The sequence below is a fragment of the Cynocephalus volans genome, chromosome 2 (genome assembly GCF_027409185.1).
Source record: "Cynocephalus volans isolate mCynVol1 chromosome 2, mCynVol1.pri, whole genome shotgun sequence".
In the NCBI taxonomy this organism is placed as follows: Eukaryota; Metazoa; Chordata; class Mammalia; order Dermoptera; family Cynocephalidae; genus Cynocephalus; species Cynocephalus volans.
Window position 1 is genome coordinate 129,073,994 of NC_084461.1, and position 21,475 is coordinate 129,095,468.

Sequence of the window (21,475 nt, forward strand, 5' to 3'; positions counted from 1 at the left end):
CTTAATGTAGTTACAGTAACAAATAATGACAATAGACTCCCATAAGAATGAAGAATAGGGCCGAGCCCGTGGTGCACTCGGTAGAGTGCTGCGCTGGGAGCGTGGCGACGCTCCCGCCGCGGGTTCGGATCCTATATAAGAATGACCAGTGCACTCACTGGCTGAGTGCCGGTCACGAAAAAACGACAAAAAAAAAAGAATGAAGAATAGATAATAATAAGGGAGGGGCTATTTATTAATTTTTTCCAGCTCAGCTGTAAAAAGCAAAAACATCATGACAAAATTCTGCTAAATGAATTCTTATGAAAACTAAATATAAAAAAAAGAACATTTCAATATGTTAATCAAAAGATCACAATTCTTGCTAACAAACTACACTCCTTCCCCTTATTCACCAACCTGATGCCTAGTGGAGACTCTCCCTGTCCACGCAAGTTACCCCCCTGCAACAGGTGTGCAACTGTGTAAAACGCCATATAAATAGTGGAATCAGAGAGTGATTCAATTAGCCATTGCTCATCCCAAGGCAGGCGAGTGCCTGAAAAATATAAAAAATAAAATTAATGAATGAAGAACCTCAGAGACACTTCATCTATAGAATCCACATTTTCAAGAAGAGGGCATCTACAAACCTACTTATTTAGGAAGTTCTTATATTCTATTTAAATAATTAATAAAAATAAAATGGTAGATAAAAAAACAAAATGGTTGAAGCTTTGGAGATTTTCTAAAAAAAAAAAAAAACAGTCACACATAAAAGCTATATGGGTTAGAGAGAACATATTTCTAACACCAGGTAGACAGACAGTAGACAACCATATCCTAGTTTCCTTCACCCTCTAACAAAAACCTTTCCAATTCAGAAAACTCTAGAAGAGGCAGTAAAAGGTAAAAATGTATATCTGCCATATAACTGGCAGTCATCCAAACATAAAAATTTGAAGTTTACCTAAACCATAAGTTCTTGAGCAAGCATGTTCTTGTAGCCAACCTAAGGTAGCTTCAAAATTCCTCCTGGTCTCCTCACAGAATCTAGAAATGAGAAAAAGATAAAGTGTCTCTCTTTATCAATTCCATGTTCCTCATCTCCTTTCCCCTCCCTCATCACTTCCTCCTATCTTACGTTTCCAGGTTTTTCAAGCTCTGGAATGTCTGTTTTTTCCAATTCTCTTCTCCATAATCCAAGTACCTATGAGTGGAAAAAAATTTTTTTTTTAAAGTCAGAGATGAGCAAAGTGACTGATAGAATATTCTTGCTATAAGAGAGACTAACCACTGGTCACACAGGGCCACAACACATTCATCTGAAGACCTGGACATCACTTGTTTCTCTGGTTCCATGTAAATAAAAGCATCTCCCTAAATGAAGGAAAACAAAAATATGATCAGATATCAATCTCCATTCCTTAAAAATGATAAAAATTACTTTTTAAAAAAATGCTATGCCACCAATAACCAAAACCCCGCATTTCCATTATGTCTTCCCTCTTTCTAAGGTCGAAGTTATTTGCTTTTCCTTCTATATAACACTGGCTTTTGAAAAGGTATGCATCCTCATCAAGTGGATCACTATGCCTGCTACAGATTATTCCTTTTCAGTGAAAAATGAAAGGCGTTTAAACAGTTTCTAATCCTATGGTTTGAAGGTTAGGTTTTCTGTGGCAGCTTTTCATCCTTCTTATAATAAAAATATTTTTAAAATAGCAAATTAAGTGTATGGAACCGTGCTTTTTTAAAAAAATAGATACACAAAGATTAAACACGGAAAATCTTATAACTAAAGATTTATAGTTCTATGAAAAATTCCCACTAGAAAACTGATAGTGAATTTTTTTTTTACCAAATTTAAATATCTCCATGTATTGTGGTCCCACACATTTTAGGCTAGGATAATTTTGAAAAATAAAATTCAGCATTATTATTCACAAAATGATCCATTGCTCTATGTTTTTAATGCGATTCTTCATCCTGAAATTAAATAGTTGAGATTTTGGTTTAAAAATGGTGGATTAAAAAACAGACATTTAACTCCCTCTCAAAATTCCAAGAAGATGACAACAACGAGGGTTTTTTTTTAATGTCATGAACCTACAAAAACAAGAAGAATGGGAGAAGAAAAAAATATCAACCAAACTTTGGAAACCAAAAAGCAGGATGGGTGATAACTGTATTAGCAGAAATAAGAAAGTTAGCTGAAACCTTAGCCAGCATTACAGAAAGCTGAAAAGAAACCCAGTTTGCATTATAAACTTCCAAAAGTCTCAGGAATTAGTGCCATGAGATTGCTCTAGAAGTGGAGATAAGGTGAGGTTAAAAGAGGAGGACTGATTGAAGTCTTTTAAAGAAGAGCTTAAGACCCCAGATAGCTTAATCCCATACTACACAAACAGGCAACTGTCCCTCCCTATGCCAGCAGAATACTAAAGGTTCATTCTCTGAAGAGAATAAAAGAGGAGCCTGAACTAGAGAAAAAAGTTAAGGGTACGGTATCATAGTAAAAATAGGGTGATTAAGCGAAAGTCAGCACACCAGATGTTGGTACCTATCTGTAGCATTCTTCCCTATTCAACTCTCAGAATGCTCAGTTAGCTTAGAACTGCCAAGCCAGAGACTGGAAAAATCTTCTGTGGGGAAATCTAACAAACTGAAGAGTAAATACTAAAATATCATAACATCAGGGCTTCCCCAAAGCCCAAATGGCCCTTTCCAGAACTCCTCCAGTGAAGCCCAGTGACAAGCCATACCCACAAGCAAGAAGCTTCCTTTTAATACCCAAATGTCTTAAATATCAAGTCTTCCTCAGCAAAATAAGAGAAGATTAAGATTTCATATCCATGAAACAAAAATAGCATCCTATAAAAACAAATCAATCAGAAAACAAATATCAGCTCCTGAAATAGCCCTGAGCTGGTAACTGTTGAAGCTGGGTGATAGGTATACAGGAATTCTTCATACCACTCTCTACTTAGAATACACTTGGAATCTTCCATTCCAAGATTTTTTTTAATGGGTTCTTGGAAATTTTTATTTAAACACACACAAATAGATATAAAAACATATAGTAAACAAACAAAAACTTGGAAAGAAAAAGTTGACAGACTCTCCCACAAAGAACAAAAGTACTTCCAGGATCTAGGAGGTCCAATATCTGAATAAGAAGAATTCAGAAGCAAAAATAGAAATAAGAAAGGATAAAGTAATCAAGGAAAAAGTAAAGAAATTTTCCCAAAAGTGAAGAACCCAAGTTTACAGATGGAAAGAGCCCACCAAGCACCTAGTAGAATGAATTAAAAAATGGACCTACACCAAAGCAAATCATCAAGAAATTTCAGAATCCTGGGAGAAAAAAAGATTCAAGCTTCCAGAAGGGGGTAAAAAAAAAGCCACTTACAAAAAGTCAGTAACTACCAGAATAGTTTTGGACTTCTTAATGATATCAATGAACTAGAAAACCTTGGGGTCAATTCCCTCAAATTTTCAAGGAAAAATTATTTCCAATCCAGAATTCTATACCTAGCCGATCAAATATAAAGATAAGAAAAAAGACATTTCAGACATGGAAAGTCACAAAAATTTACCTTCCAGGTACCATTTCTCAGGAAAGCTACCAGAGGTAGAGCTTCCCAAAATGTGAGAAATAAGAAAGCAGAAGCCTTGGATTGAAAGAAATAGGAGATTCAGATAAAATTCAAGAGAATCAAAGAGAATTCTTAGTAACAGTAGAGGAACATCTGAGATATCTGTGCACCAGGACAGTAAAAAACCAGTCCAGATTAAAACAAGCCAGAAAACTCTGGGAGAGCTTTACCTAAGATGGAACCAACAGCACACTGATGTGTTTGAAGAGAGTTTGGGAATACAGTATTGTATTTTTTTGAGGGGAGCAGCTGGCCAGTATGGGGAACCAAATCCTCAACCTCGGTGTTACAAGGCTATGCTCTAACCATCTGAGCTAACCAGCCAGCCCCAGGGACAGAGTATTGATAAGTATATTTTACAATAAACAATTTTTTTTTAAAAAAGACAATTATTAAATCCAGGAAAAACTAAAAACTCAGGATAAAAAATTCTCTACCTTCATCAGCATTACAGATGGGGTGTTCAATGGAAATGAATTGCTACATACATCCATTTTACACCACAAAATTATATGATATGTTTAATATGGCTGCAGGTTCTACTACAGAACTCACTGCTACATTGTGAATTAGCCATGTCTTAAAAATGTAAACAATAACTATTGATCTAACATAAGTTATATCATAACTATATTGGGAAGACAGGGGATAGAGAGGTATATACATATGTGTGACATAAGAGAAGACACAAGGTGGCAGGAAGAGTTAAATCTTGATCTTCCAAGTAGGAAGTCAGTAGCTAATGCCTAAATGTGAAAAAAATAAAAAATTATAATTAAAAAATTATACTACAAGCATTTAGAGATCTATAAAAGAGATGGAGGTACATAAGAAAACAACTAACATAGCTGAAAATGGTCCTCTCCAAGGAAATTAAAGAGAATAAGGAAGGATAGAGAGGAAACTGTTGCTTTTTCATTTTATTAAGACAAATAGATCATTGTCTCTCTCTATTATGGGTATATATAACAGTCAAAAATAAAAATTTAAAGAGTTAACTAGCTAAACAGAAGAGTTATAACAAAAATAGAGGGGTGGGGAGAGGACGAAAGTAAAAAGTAAAGCACCACAGAGATGGTTGTAACTATCAATATCTAAAATGGCCACTGCCAGAAAGTATCATTAAAGTTTTGTGTGTGCTTTGCACATGTCAACTTTAGAACACTACCTTCATGAGCATTACAGGTGGAGTGTTCAATTTAAATGAATTGCTAACTACGTCCATTTTATGCCACAAAATTACATGATATCTTTAATATGGCTCCAGGTTCTACTATAGAACTCACTGCTAAGAACACTGTGAAGTGTATTAACTAAGTGCTCTTCTCCTAAAACAGCCTTCAGAGGATAGCCTATCACATACAGTGTCAATCATCTTTTTCTGAATAGTCTTCTTTACATCTCGGACCTTCTGGCCTTTAAATCCGTCCACCAACATTACCTAAAAGAATGAGAAGAGGGAAAAAAACACATACAAAACAATTAAAATTTGCTTTGAGTTTCTCCCCAAATTTCCCTAACTAAATTTACTTCCACTCACCAAACCAAAATATTTTTAGTGTGAAATTTATAACCATAACTCTCTATTTTGGTATATGTATTAGTCCATTCTTGTTGCTTATAACAAAATACCTGGAATGTCACATGGTGAGAAAAGTGAAACAGAGATAGTTCCTCATGTGCTCTCCTTTTAATGACCACAGAATCATGCCCATGACCACCATCATTAAACCATCAAATGGGTTAATCTATTTACTTGGACATGGTCCTCACAATCTAATCACTTCTTAATGCTCTCTTGAACTCTCTCTTCAAAGTTCTTTTCAAATTTTTCTTATGGTACTTGTTGACTATCAGTCTTGTGCAGGTCTTTAACCTTAGATGGAGTTTACTGCACTCCCAAGCAACCCAACTCTGATGCTGCACTCCCAAGCAACCCAACTCTGGGAAGACCTGTCCCAGTACACTGGGGGCCACTACCAGCCTCACACCATCCATGGGCTGGGCCTCAATTGGAAGGATTTGGGTTCCCCCATGAATGGCACCGAGGATTGGGTCTTCCGTACACCACATTTCCCACCCTCTTAACAGTCATAGTGGATATTAAGCCTCTGTGAGTTTGGGGGGACATTTAGCAGTATAGCTTGAACAACAAGATATACAGCAGTATAACTTGGACAACTAATACTTACAACACACTTGTATGTCTTGTATAACTGGGACAACTACTGTGAGCATGATTAGGAAGAAAAACACTCATTTCTACTTCTCAGGCTTCCACATGGAGAGAATTCCACTACACTACCACTTTATTCCTGATAGTTTTAGGAAAAGGAACTCATACTCAGCTTAGCCCCCTTGAGGATTCTCTTTATAACCCTGGCTGCTACAGGCAAGTATTCTCCTTTGTTTGGCCGTGTGATAAACCTGGCTCTTAAAGGAAGACCTACTGTTTTTCAACTCTACCTTTTACTCAGTGGGCAAATTTAATTCTAGGGCAAAGTATTCGCTTACTCACTGTTGCCACCAATTAAGCCACAATCCTCTTCCAGCTTTCTTAGGAAATAAAATTGACATACTGACCTTCATCTCTCCGACTCTGTCTTTCTCTCAAAAAGTTTCTATCTTAGGTGGAAAAGACACATGTTCTTTTCTCACTTTCCAGTTCTCTAACATACCATATGCTTCATATCTATTTACTCCATCATCAGGAAGTTACATTTAATGAACATTATGGTGTAGTGGTTAAGAACACCAATCCTGGAGCCAGCCTGCCTAGTTAAAATCCTAATTCTGCCACTCGCTGGCTATCTGGTTGATCTTGGGTAAAGTACTTAACCTGTCTGTGCCTCAATAGCCTCATCTGTAAAATGAGGATAATAGTGCCTACTTCACAGGGTTATCTGGAGAATAAGTTCATACATAAGAGTTGGCTTTTATTACCACCCAAAATATGTCACTTAAAAAAGAACATACAAGCAATTATTAGTTATCCAGAAAAATGAGGGAAAAATAAAAAGAAAAAAAAATTATCATTAGTGTCTGTAAAAATCTTCATTTCGTCTTCAAGTACCTAACATCTTGGTTGGATTTTTACTTTCTCTAGCCTAGTCTTCTTTCCATGCAAATGTAAGCCACATTAACATATGCATAATTGAGGAGAAAAGAGAGAGAGGTTCTGGACATGTTTGTTGTGTTTGCCTGGCATTTAGTAGGCATTAACAAGTAATTAACAGACTAAATGAAACTGCTTATCTAAAACATGACCTCCATAATCGAAAGAGCAAAAGAAGTGACCAGGTACTCTCCATGCAATAAACCTTTGGACTTTACTGCATAATGATATAGACTAGGGCTGGCCAGTTTGCTCACTTGGTTAGAGAGTGGTGCTGATAACACCAAGGTCAAGTGTCCGAATCCCCTTACAGGACAGCCACCAAAATAATAATAATAATAATAAATAATAATAATAATAATATAAAATAACAATGAGTTAATTTTAAACATATTCTCAAGAAATTCATTCCCTAGCAATTCCAAGAGGGCACAAAAAATGTAATTTCTGAAAATGCTTTTAGACAAAGGACACAATAAAAAAATAGAAATTTGAAAATAGACTACAATCTCATCTCTCAAATCAATGTAGAGTTGAAACTATGTTGAATTTTTTTTACATTTCTTCTAAATCATTAAGAAGAAAACCACAAAGCATAGAATAAATTAAATAAGAACAATAAAAAATTATTACTTACACCATCATAAAATCCCCTTATATATAATTTCTCTTTTGCTTCTGCAAGTTTTTCTCGATCATTCTGGCTCTGAATTTTCAAATCATCACAAATTGTTACAGCGGAAAGATTTCCAAAACCTGGGATTTCAATGACGGGCACCTGGAGAGAACAGTGATGTCAGGAAACTTGTTCACACTGAATGAACACAAAAACAACTCTATGGTATACAGTCTTTTTACCTCTAATATCGAATAAAGTCATTTCAGATTTTATACATCATCACAGCAGTGCAATTCGTTAAGTAATGAGAGTGAGACTAACTTCCAGATGTGAATTTGTCCTCCTCTCCACAGGAACCACCCAAACTGTGCACCAACCCCCGCAATGTCCTTCCCCCACCACACATGACTTTCCCATCTCTAAACCCTCCACTGCCATATGATTAACTAAATAATTAATGCTTAAACTAGCAAAATGATATAAACAACTAATTTTATGGGTGGCCTTGCTTTTGGTTTATATTAAGTCTTCTGGATTCCTCATGAAAATTATTTGCTAGTAATTTTTTTTTTCTTCTGCAGGCACTAATATGAAAACACAAATAAAAAAAGAGTTGTATGGGGACTTCGTTGAAGTTATTATGGTTACAAATAAACATTCATGACTAATATGGCAAAACTTTGTCTTTAGAAGCCAAGAAATTGTTCATACTAGCAAAATTAGCTACTATAAAATGGGTAATGCTAAAAAGCAGCTTGTTCCAGAACTGCAGGTGCCAGGTGGTATGAAAATGCTTGTTAGTTTTTCTCTCACTCTTACCTGCCACAGCAGATATCAAATTAAAATGAATAAACCCATAAGCAAATGCCCTCTCTTATTTTCATACTCCACCAATTATTTAATTTTGTTACAAGGAAACATGTTAGCTCTCCTTTTTCTTGGATAAAGAGACGAATGGGAATATCCTGAACCATTTCTATACTCACTGGCTCAAATGGCAAGACCATGTCATCTCTAATTCCATACTTTGCTCGTAAGGCCTACAAAAAAATTTGCAAGTTAACACTAATGATCAACACTTTACTGGCATAATCATCAAGAGAAGCAACCTCTTAAACCTTTTTTAAACTGTTATTTGTTTTCTTTTCCATACAGACCATTTTTTTTAACTTCACCAAATACCTCAAGGGATCTGTGACTCTTAAAAACTTAATAGCTTAAGTTAAAGTGAATAGTTTAAATGATGAATCTGTACAGCCAAAAGCAAAAATGCACACACACACACACACACATCACTTAAACTGAAGTTCTTATTCTACACTGCGATGAAAATATGAATATCAGAAAACTTTTTCAAAATTCTATGAAACATTATTTAAAATTCAAGCCACAGAAAATACATAAACATCAAGAAACAGGTTAGAGGTAGCAGTTTAAAGATAAATACATAGCTTTTCAGCCTAGTCCCACAGTGTAGTTCAGCAGTACCTAACCAATGAGATGGTAAAGAGGAAATAACATGAAACTCAGATACTTACTTGCTTTTTCTTCAAGTCTGTAAGGGCAGCAATATCATCAGGTGAGTCAGAAGGAACACTTGTGACCACACCAGTGCCTTATAAAACAAAGGTGGAATTAACTAATACAACCAGAATGTGATTACCAAAATATTTCTGAAAATAAATAAATGCTTTACCTTTATCCTCCTTAATGGTTAGCATTGGGAGAACATAGATCACTTTATAGGATGTTAAAGGTGCAGAAAGTGATGCACCAAGAATTTCCTGCATAAGAAAAAAAAGCAGCATAAAAGGTGAAGAAATTTACTTGTAACCATTAAAATTTAAAACAATATTTTAAGCCCTGAGAAGCTAGTAATCAAAAATACATGGGAATAAGTTCAAGAGATCTATTGCACAACACTGTGACTATAGCTAATAACAATGTATACTGGAAAATCACTAAGAGCATAATGGATTTTAAGTGTTCTCACCACAAAAAATGATAAGTATATGAGGTAATGCATGTTAATTAGCTCGATTTAGCCATTCATGATGTATATGTATTTCAAAACATCATGTTGTACACAATAAATATATACAATTTTTATTTGCCAATTAAAAAATAAAATATATATGAGGTAAAACAAAATTCACTCTTTTATACCCACTGGACTAAAAATATTTTAAATTATGATACCCAAATCTGGCAATGCTATGATGAAACTAGTACACCAACATGATGCCTGTGACATTGTATTCCTTGAGAAAAACAATATAGGAATCCAAAGCAAGAGCCAAAAAATGTTCACACAACTCTGACCCAGCAAAAAATATATATATATGTATCTTTTCCTAAGAAGTCTGCCGAATGCTGAGTTAATTACATTAGGAAAGCCTGGAAACAACTAGTGCTTTCAATAATGTAAAAATGATTTAATAAAAAATGCCATATCAACAAGATGAAATATTACATATCCACTTCAAATGATAAATATAAAGACAAATTAAAGTAAAAAGATAGTTCCAATTTCTTCTGAAAAATTGCCTGATCTGGCAATACTGGACTCACATTCTCACATGACAACGTTTGCAGTGCTTGCTGTAGCTAAGGGACACACTTTTCCATTCCACATAGTTCCCAAACATCCCATTTTATTCATACATATAAGCTGCCTTTATAGAATTTGCAGTCACATATGTGACAGCTGAATATTATAACAGTTCTAAAGGCTGAAAGCTATTTTTTAATTTATAATATTCATTTTCCTCACTCCAAAATTTGCTTAAATTAACATGGAGAGGAGCTGCATTAAGAATAGGAAGAAACGTGTGCCATTAATACTGTTCCTAAGAACTTCTCAGACAAAACTCCAACATCAGGAACTAATGAGATGTGGCAGCACTGCTTATAACAGAAAAAAACAAACAATTCAAATATCCTTTAATAGAGAATAGTTAAATAAGTTGTGGTACAGCCAAACAATGGAATACTACATAGCTACAAAAAATTAAGAACAAGGAATCTGTTTATGTACTGATAAAATTATTGCCAAGATACCGTTAAGTAAAAAATAAGGCAAGATACAGTACAATGTGTATAAAATATAATGAATGCTATTTGTGTAAAATAAGAGTGAGAAAAATATACATGTATGTATTTGATTGTATATACATAAATATTTCAAAAAGATACAAAAGATACAAATATTACTGACAACCTCTAGAAGGAAGAACTGAGTGACTAGGGGTATCATTTATATCTCTTTGTGTCTTGTGATTTTTAAGCCTTATGAATATGTAGCAATCTAATAAAAAAGTAAGTATACAAAATAAGAAAATAAAAGTTCAACCTAAAAGAATTGAGATAGAATTCTACTCATGTTTTCCTTTTAAAAGGTTACTTATTAAGATACCAAGATAATATTCACTAAATGGAACAAAACATACTCAGAAATACTGATAATTAACTAAACTATAATGATAAGAGCTATGTAACCATCCAGATTTAATTAACATCAACCAAGACTTTCTTTTCAGAAAAAAAGCAGCTGCAATTCCAAATTTAGTATTATCAGGAATGCAGGTAATAGTATTCAAAAAGTAATATAACATCTAATCTAGCTATTAAGTCTCTTGGAAAGAATTGCCTGTATTTTTCAACCAAATACTTATCAAATTGAAACATTAGTTTTGAAACTGCTATTTTAGTAATACAGTCATACAATAAATAACACAAAGCAATAAAAAAGTACTCCTACACACATGTATGAATCTCACAAACATAATGTTGAGCAAAAGAAGCCAGACACAAAAACAAAAGAGTACTTACTGTGTAATTCCATTATGTAAAATTCAAGAACAGCAACTAATCTTTAGTGAAGTCAGAGCACTGGTTACCTTTGGAGGAGAGGGGTGAGTACTAACTCTGAAATGGACATGAGAGCCTTCTAGAGCGCTGGAACAATTCTGTATCTTGATTTGGGCAGTGTTCACATGAGTGTAAAAGGCACATAATGAAAATGCACACAACTTACACACATTACTGCATGAATACCTCAATTAAGTTTTCTAAAGTGCTCCTTTCTCAAGCTTCACTGTTGAAATCTTCCTCTAAATTTATGCACTAGGCTCATCACATGTACGTGTAATGAAAAATTTAAAAAATTTTTTAATTTAAAAAAATAAATAAACTTATGCACTAAAATTAAAAGTCTGCTACCCAACTTACCTCCCCCATTAATTCCTTAACAACAGGCACCACTCCATTGTCTTTGGTAAAGCCCTGGTATGACATATTCCTGGCAGCTCTCTGGGTACAGACAAATATATCACCATTCACTGTCTCAAATCCAATGTACTTCATATCAGGACGAACCCAGCAGTTTGTCTGTCCAAACATGGTTTCAGGTCTGAGAGTAGCAGCTACCAAGAAGATATTTTTACCTTTCAGGCCACTAAGAAGAAAAAATACAGATTTATATAAAAAAAAAAAAAAAAAGTGCATTCTATCACAACTATCTAATAGTTCAGAAATGATGGAGCAACAACTCTTTGGCAAACCTACCTTAATTTGGATGGATATGGCTCAAGCACTTTCAATTTGATTAAAGTATATTCCTGAGGTCCAACACCCTAAACAAACAAAACAAAAATTTGGAGGAAAAAAGAATTGGATTAAATATACTAAACTATGTAAGAGATGTGATTCAATTTCTAAAATTAGTTCTTATACTGCTAGAATAATTCTTTTTTTCAGTGAACAGACTGCCAGTGCTGTGCTGACCACACCCACATGGAAGTCTAGTATGTAAGGAGAGACTTGGAGTAATCAGCCAAAATGGCATTTACCAAAATGGGAGTGAGAAGACACAATCAACACTAATCCTGTTCCCAGGGCATTCCCACACAGTAGTCACCACAGACATACACTGGACCAGGGGCCAGATAATGTGCATTCTAAACTTAGCTTGGTCTCTTACTAATGGCTTGACCCAAGGGAGTCACAATCTCTTTGAGCCTTTCTTTCATCATCTGTAAAGTAACTATGCTGTGCCCCACATAGGACTATACATATAAGACAATGGATAGAAAATGCTTTGAAAAACTAAGAGGTCTTACTGAAATTTAGAATATTGCTACCATTGGCTATATTAACCTTTCAAACTTCTGATCAACTTGCACTTCTACCAGACAAGTTACATAAGAATTGAAGGCTGATTTTGAAAAGTAGTTACTAGACTATAAAAATGTTCAAAGACGGTAATAAAGAATGATGCACTCACAGGAGCTCCTGAGTTCAGATGTCACTGATTTACACTGTCACTAATTTACTGTGCCATGGCTTTAGGCAAATCATTTATCTTTGCTTTACTCAAGTATTACACCAAATAATGTTACTAATGTGTTCTATAGGAATGTAGAGTGAACTGATGTCATGCATGGCTAGAAATACTCTGGAAATAAGCAAGTAGGCACATGCTCAAAGCAAGTATAAATAGAATCTGTGTACAACAAAAGTTAGCCACATATCTCATTACCTTTCCCCACACTCTTTTCAGAGCTGTGTATTTTCCAGATGGTGCTTCTCAAACATTAGCATGCATATGAATCACATCAAGAGCTTATAAAAAGACAGATTCCTGAGCCCCACCCCCAGAGCTTCTAATTCAGAAACTTTGGGTTGAAGCTTAACAATGTGCTTTTCTCTAACAAGCTGATATAGCCACTAATCAGACCACTCTTAGAGCAGCAAGTTCTTAGACAAGATACAGATACCAGTAATTATATTCTGCCTCCCTCTTTACGCCCACCAGAGTATCATGACTATATACCTCAGTACTGCAATGAAGTTATTTTTAGGTTTCTGATCTATTCCAACTCTACAGCCATATTAAGGATTATTATAATAGCTACCCTATGTCACAAATAATCACCTCGCCAGTCTGTCTGTCATGATCCATGCAAGGCTGTCCATCTTTTGGAGAATAAATGGTATACCTAAAAAATAAATAAGTGACATATAATATTCAAGTTTTACCCCAACATATTTGCCAGTGTTACTCCAAGTATCTTATGAGTATGTTTTATAACTAAAACTTCTAACTGAGCAAATACCTACATCTACTATTTATACTTTCATGGGTAGTTCTACTGTCAACCTAGTTATTCAATGAAAGCTTTCTATCTTCATCAAAAGTAATACCACTTAAAAATATGCACTGACCTTGACTTAGTGGTATGAAACAAAAGATTCTAAATATAAATTCACTTATGAAATGCAAATAGCTTTTATTTAATATACATAATCAAGGAAGAATCTTAATTCTTCTTCTAGTTCAGACGTTACTTTTTTTGTTCTTATTTTTTTTTATCATTACACAAAAATCTTAAACAATTTATAGACAGAAGTATAAACTAAAACACAAATAATTATTTTTCTGTATAGTTATAAATACTGAACAGAATCTTTAACAAGATCATATAAGCCAACACTCCCATTCTCCCTGGTTCTATTTGTCATAAACACTAAGCAGCTCAGAGAAATTAGAAATGGCAAGAGAAAAAAGGAAATCAAATGATACGAGAGAACAAAAAGAACAAAATTATAAAAATAGAAAGGATAATGGGAAAAAGTAGGCTATGGGGCACTGAATTATAATGCAGGAATTATTTGATTTTTGCTTTATTATACTGAAGGACAACAAACTCACCGCCTCCCAAATTTAATTTTGTTTCTTTCTCTTAATGTTAAAAATTGCCACCTGACAAATGAATCATAGTAAGGATTGACATCAGTGGTAATGAAGGAACGACGCCAGTCTACCTACAGAAGGAGAAAGAAAAAGTAATTTTTAAAAAATATATAAAATTTTTATACGTAAGAATTCTTATGAATCAATTATTTACTCTTCTACTCTTTATTTTCCAACTTACAATTATATCAACTATTACAGAATTTTTTCAAATTCCATTTATTAAATATATATATCACAATTATCACATTAATCTGTGCTTAATTAATGTACATTTTTAAACATACATTTATATAGTAACAAACACACAGAAGTTATAATAAGTTAATAAGAAACACTTAAATAGTACCTTTATGTATTTCTAAATATTCAAGTTAAACTTTGGCTTCTTCATATTCTTTGAGCAGAACTCCTTTCTCCTAACTGCTGATATATCAATACACATTCCAATACAATAAATATTAAAGAACTTCACTGCTTACATAGAGGACCATGAGGTTCTAATCTAGCAAAAACAGCACCAATTCTAAATATTCTAAATATATTCTAATATATTATTCTAAATATAAGACTTGTCCAAATCTTATAGAATCATCACACAAATATAAATGCTTTCTTCATATTTTCTTTAACTACAGAGGTGATGGGCATACCTTCAAACCCAATCTCTTTAGATCCTGAATAGCCAGTGGTGGGAAATAATCAAGCCAATGTTCTGCTTCAGAAAATTTTACTATCTCTTCATCAGACATACCAAGTGATTTCATAATGCCCCACTGGTATCTAGAAGATCCAGCTTTAGCAGCTGCTTTACTCTGAAAATAAAGGGCAAAAACAAATTCCATCAAAAAGTAAACAACTGCTTTAACATTTCAGGACCACAGTAATTTTAAGTGAATAATCCCATTTGGTAATTTTTTTTTTTTTTTTTTTTGTGACCGCGCTCAGCCAGTGAGCGCACTGGCCATCCCTATATAGGATCCGAACCCGTGGCGGAGCGCCACTGTGCTCCCAGCGCCGCACTCTCCCGAGTGAGCCACGGGGTCGGCCCTGGTAATTTTTTTTAATTCCAAAACAATATTGTTGACATATCCGAACACTGCAGGAGTTAGAAGCATTATTTTGTCTACCAAACTGTACAAACAGGATATTCACCATGACACTGACACCAATGCTAGCTATATATATGGATGGAACCGTAAAGAACTACCAGTCATGAAGATAAGATTTCAGTACCAAACCCTCTCTGTTTCCCTTCTACGTTATTAAAAAGATCTATTACATACATCTTTTTTAGCTATAAATAAGGTACTCACCAGAGCTTCCTCCTTTTCCAGTATTAACCAATGTCAAAAAGACAACCAAATTCCAGGGGCTGGAGATAGGGAATGGGTTTAAACTGTAAAACTACTAAGAGGCAGCAAAAGGAATTTTGGGGGTGATAAAACTGCTCTGCATGGTACTGCAATGGTAGAAACATGTCTCCACACATTAGTCAAACCCACAGAACTATATACTACAAAGAATATATTTTACTGTATGTGAAAAATTTTTTAAATTCAACCAGGATGTTCAAAGACCCCAAGATGGAATGCAGACTGTGACAAATGTATCTAACTGCATTACAAATACATGACATAACCATACCAAAAGGGGTGGGAAAGAAAGGAGCTGATCTAAGAAATTTTGGAAAACAGTATGTTGACTAGATTCTAAAGACAAAAAGAACTGCACATAAATGCTACAGCATTAGTTAGAAAACTGTTTTTCCCAGAGGTATAGTTTAGCAACTCTGAAACTACTAGGCTAGGATTGAACAAATAAATAAATACACTATGGATAACTAGAGCCAGGTTTCTCACTGCTGAAGTAGTAAAAAGTCACAAATAAGCATAGGGAAAATGCTAGAATGAGCCCCATGGTGCTAAAAGGGGGCCAGGGGTATCAATAGGAACTTATCTGTTTTTTAATATGTACAAAGAGATAAAGAAATAAATATAGATGGGCATATACATGGGATAGTAGACACACATATATGTATGTATGTATGTATGTGTTTCCTTGCTCTTTCCACTAGAGGGCTTAGAAACAGTGACACACCAGTAGCAATGAGCATACTTAGCAGTTAGATCTTAGTTTCTGAATACCATGCTTCAATAAAAGAAACCAGGGCTCCTTGAAGAAGTAGTTGATTCTAGGTCCGAAATAAGGAAAATACAAGGTAACCTTATGATACCAGAAAGGAAGAAAGTGCTTTAAAAAAAGAAAGAAAAGATTGGGGAATGTCAAATGGACATGGAGCCAACCTGAACTCTCCCAATGGCCAAAGCCAGAACAATCTGACAACAAATTGTGTGATGTTAACAAGTACAAAAAACCCTACTGAATAAAAGAAATATCCATGAATCTATACTGGCATAAAAAAGACTGAATAAATAAGTAAACAGGGGGGGAAGGATAACTCTTCCCTTCAGAAGAATTCCAGATAATAAATGTAGAAAGAATGAGGAAAATGGAAAATCACCATTAGAATACCACAGTAATAACTTTTGTAGGCAAGATCCACTGATGAATGCTAAAATCAATGAGCAAATATTTAAAAAGAAACAGGATATTATTTCCACAGCCTCAAAGTATCTCTCCCAAAATATACATTAATTACAAAGGGAGAAATGAAATTTTTACTGTAGAAAAACCTAGCAGATACCACCTTAACCAAATAATTAAGGTTAAACATCATCAATAATAAGACATACCAATATCATATACTCCCTGATATGATGCATTGAGAACACATTACCTCTCTGGTATTCTTCCCAAAAATCAATAACTTCAATCTAACGATGAGAATACATCAGATGAATCCAAATTGAGGGAGTCTATAAATTATTTGACCGAATGCAAGACGATGAAAGACAGGGGAGATTAAGGAGACAAACTAAAGAGACATGACAACTAAATGCAATGTAGGATCCTGAATTGGACTTTGGAACAGAAAAGGATACTAGTGAAAAACTGGTGAAATCCAAACCAACTCTGTAGTTTAGTAAATAGTACCGTACTAATGTTAATTCCTTATTTTGAAGATTGTATCATAGTTATATAAAATGTAATATTAGGGGAACTGGGTGAAGACTATAAGGTAACTCTCTGTACCATTTTTCAACTCTTCTGTAAATCTAAAATTATTTCAAAATAAAGAGAAAAAAGAGAAAAAGGCAATAAGAAAGTCAGAAAGATAATTTTTGCTTTAGCACTTTTTTAAAATTACCAATTACATTTTATGTGCCAGGCACTGTGATAATATTGGGAATGCACATATATAAATCAGATAAATATAAATCTAAAACTTCAACTAACATAAATATCAACAACCACCAAACCTTTTTTCCTTTAGCTTTATCCTTAATTACTATATCTTCTGTTTTAACACTGATTTCTTCCTCTTCCTCTTCCTCATCTGGTAAATCAGGGGGGCAACCATACAGCTCTATTTCTCTTTTCAATTTATCAGCACATGCCTGTAACACAACATTAGAGGTAGCAAAGTTCAAAATTCAAGGTAAAAACAACTTGAGCTTTTTGTTGTTTCTATGGTCAACTAAAATTGACTCCTTCTGAAATTTTTTGCAATACATCTATACATATGTGGATCATTACAGAAAACCCAAATGATATAAATCATATACCTCAAAATTCACTAATTTATAAATTAATATTTTACTTCCTTTACTCAGCGAGAACTTATTTAACATCCAGAACACTCAATGTAGTATACTATATGCTAGGCATTAGAAGTATAGAGATATATAACATAATGTGTTATTTTGAATAACACTAACGACAGTATTTCTCAATTTAAAGATTATTGTCACATATACTTTATATCATCACAAGCTTGCTAGGTAAATAGGACAGGTATTAAGTTAGAAAACAGATACTGAGAGATGAAGTGATTTATCCAAGGTCATAAAGCTAGCAAGTTATATAACTAACACTTGAAGTAGGACTTTCCACCCAGCTCTTACCAATTATACTATAATGAGTCCATTGTCAAAACCAAAGATGACACCAAGTAGACAATGTTAAAGTTATAAAATTAAAAAAAAAAAAAAATACAAATACAGAACAGAATTTTTAAAAATGGAGAGGGCTCTTCTATGTAAAAGAATTTCAGTTAATAAATGAAAAAAAAAGATTCACCATTTTGCAATCACTATGACAATAATTAAAACAGGCCAGGATCATCAAAAGATGCTAAACCACTGGATTATTGAGTAACAAGATATTCTGAGGCTCTCAAAGTATTATCTCATAGATTACTTTTAACTATAGAGGGAAAAAGTCACCTTTGGAATGAAGAAATCTGGCAAGGATTAACAATATCACTAAAACAGGACGAACTGCCTTTATATGCTTTTTGATATGATACAGTGAGAAATTTATACCTCACCAATAAAGTATTCTTGTCAAAGACTGTAACCCAAATATAATCATGAAGTAACAATCAGAAAATTCATATTATGGGACATTCTACAAAATAACTAGCTTACTCTTCAAATATCAATACCATGATAAACAACTAAAAGATACTAAAGAGGGTTCCAGTCAAGATGGCAGAATAGATGGTCCCCAGCATCACTCACTCTCAGAAATCAACCAAATTACAACTGTACAAAAAAGCAACAACAGCCAAGCTGGGGCCACTAGAGATCAGGGGAAGAGGAGGAGAGACCTTTGGAGTGCAAGAAGGCAGGAGAAGCCATGATGAGAGAAAGCAAAAACTGCTCTGACCATTTCATGCCATGGCCGCTGTAAGGCTGGAGCTGCTGAACACAGAGCAGGAGCCAGCAAAAGCTGCAGCTGTGCCCTTCAGATGGAGCTGCTTGAAGGCAGCAGGGAAGAGGGCCTTGGTGGCCCCCAGGCCAGCAAGACCCCTAATAGGGTTCCCGTCCACCCACATAGGAGTGAGGATCCACAACAACTGAAAAAATGCAGCCACTCAGAGGCTGGTGAGTCATTGCAAGGGACTGGTGCACAGCCCATCCCACGGCAAGAGTTTGCAGCACGGGCAGTGGGGGAGACGGGCTCACTGGGGGAACACTGGGGCACAGCAAGGACAGCTGATCTGCACCCCAGTCGGCATAGGACCACTCAGAGGAGACTGGTCAGGAACACAGAACTGCATGGGGTGCAGTTTGATGAAAAGACTCAGGCCCAGATCAGAGTTACTACACAACCCAGGTGCACCAAGCCTCTGGAGAGCCGAAGTACCTATAAAATCAACCATTACAACCTGTGCTGCACAAAAAGCCTTCCCTAGGGAAGCAGCAGCAAAGCAGCAATTTAGCTAAATCACAGAGCTCAAGTATTGGTCCTAATAGGAAGTTCCCCACTTTAGAAGTAAGCAAAGGACAAAAAAATTAGTTTTGGCTCAGACACAACACCAGCGCCTCAGGTCCACCCAGGGACATGAGGCATGGTGCCAGGGACCAGAGCCCCCTCCGACAACAAGGCACACCATGCTGGCACCTCAGGGCCCACCCGGGGACCTGAGGCATAGAGCCAGGGACTGGACCCCTCCAACAACCAGGCACACTATCAGCACCAAGGAGCATGCCAAAAACATCACCTCCATGTAGGTGGCCCACCACAGCCACCACAATAACCATGGCTGCCACGAAAGTGGCTAGATGCCACAACTACCATGCAGATGGTCCGCCAGCCACTGGAGTGCATTGACACAAGGAGAGTCACCAGCAGAGATAAAGAAGAGGATGTCTCTCTCCACAAAGCCCATTACAGAGTGACAGAGGAAGCATTTGTTCTATGATAATATTGGGGGACCTGATCACACCTCTCAGCATTGGACAGATCATGTAGACAACAAATCAACAGAGTAACCATTATTCTTTCAGAAGGAAAGAAGAAATCTAGGCTAATCAGAGGAGAGAGAGGAAGAGGGCTGGAGTGAGACTGGACAAGGGGCATAAAGAATAAGTATGATTTATAACAATATATATGCTAGTAATATTGATTTGATCAACACATCTCAACGTTGAATCCCAAACATAAGTATAATCAATTTGATTCAATAAAAATTTTTTTTTAAAAAAAAAGGTACTAAAGAGAATTGGTAACTAAATGCAACATGTGATCAACAAAAGTAAGAAGTAAAAAACAGCCAGAAAAGTCATTTTGGGACTAGAGAAATTTGACTATAGATTAGATAAAGATGATAATATTACATCAATGTTGAGCTACTTAGGGAAGATAATAGAACTGTGATGATGCAAAAGAATGCCCTTGTTCTCAGGAGATACATGCTGAAGTATTAGGAATGACATGTCATCATGTCTGCAACTTACTTTTTTTTTTTTGTGACCGGTAAGGGGATCGTAACCTTTGGCTTGGTGCCGCCCACACCGCGCTCAGCCAGTGAGCGCACCGGCCATCCCTATATAGGATCCGAACCCGCGGCCTCGGCGCTACCAGCACCGCTGCACTCCCAGCGTCACACTCACCGGAGTGAGCCACAGGGTCGGCCCTGCAACTTATTTTCAAAAAGTTCATAGAAAAAGGAAAAGAAAAGCACGTATGCATGTATGTGTTGAAAGAGAGAACTAAAGCAAATGTTGCAAATGTGAATATTTGGTATCTATAGATAAGGGTATGTAGGTGTTTGTTGTACTATCCTTTCACCTTTTCCGTAGGATTGATATTTTTAAAACAAACGGCTGGAGAATAAAAAGAAATAGTAGTTACATATTTTAATCTTATTACACTCAGAGAATCCTTTCAACTCTAGTTTTCTGGCCCATTCATCATTGAGAATTATTCCTGGTATGAATGTATGAGAAATGAAGACATCTGCAAAACTAATCAAAATATAATACAATAATCCATTACTTTATGCCAACATCCTGTATGAATACATATCATAAATGCACCAATTGCTGTTCATTTTACTCATCAGTAGTTACCAGCTAATTCTAAAACAGACATGAATATATAAGAGAACCAAAAGGCATCAAAATTACTTAGAAATCAGGGCCGAGCCCGTGGCGCACTCGGGAGAGTGCAGCACTTGGGAGCGCAGCGACGCTCCCGCCACAGGTTCGGATCCTATATAGGAATGGCCGGTGCACTCACTAGCTGAGTGCCGGTCACGAAAAAGACAAAAAAAAAAAAAAAAAAAAAAAATCTCCGTTAGACAGTGAGAAGTGTAACATTAGTGTGAATGTTAGTTGCAAAACTGTTTGGGCCGAGCCCGTGGCGCACTTGGTAGAGTGCGGCGCTGGGAGTGCTGCGACGCTCCCGCCGCAGGTTCGGATCCTATATGGGACTGG

The 21,475-nt window shown here is 35.6% G+C and overlaps 1 protein-coding gene across 1 annotated transcript in view; it reads right to left on the reverse strand.

Moving 5' to 3' along the window:
- Positions 1–21,475, reverse strand: part of LARS1 (leucyl-tRNA synthetase 1) — a 63,760-nt gene that overhangs the window by 31,924 nt on the left and 10,361 nt on the right. Inside the window, exons 5-19 of the mRNA XM_063084641.1 lie at positions 17,510–17,647; positions 14,780–14,941; positions 14,085–14,197; positions 13,308–13,371; positions 11,939–12,006; positions 11,603–11,828; positions 9,069–9,156; positions 8,911–8,987; positions 8,359–8,412; positions 7,391–7,531; positions 5,002–5,079; positions 1,274–1,359; positions 1,124–1,189; positions 950–1,032; positions 400–538 (exon numbers count right to left, since the gene is read on the reverse strand). Of these exons, the coding sequence (XP_062940711.1) occupies positions 400–538; positions 950–1,032; positions 1,124–1,189; positions 1,274–1,359; positions 5,002–5,079; positions 7,391–7,531; positions 8,359–8,412; positions 8,911–8,987; positions 9,069–9,156; positions 11,603–11,828; positions 11,939–12,006; positions 13,308–13,371; positions 14,085–14,197; positions 14,780–14,941; positions 17,510–17,647 (1,583 nt within the window). The remainder of the gene's footprint in view (positions 1–399; positions 539–949; positions 1,033–1,123; positions 1,190–1,273; positions 1,360–5,001; positions 5,080–7,390; positions 7,532–8,358; positions 8,413–8,910; positions 8,988–9,068; positions 9,157–11,602; positions 11,829–11,938; positions 12,007–13,307; positions 13,372–14,084; positions 14,198–14,779; positions 14,942–17,509; positions 17,648–21,475) is intronic.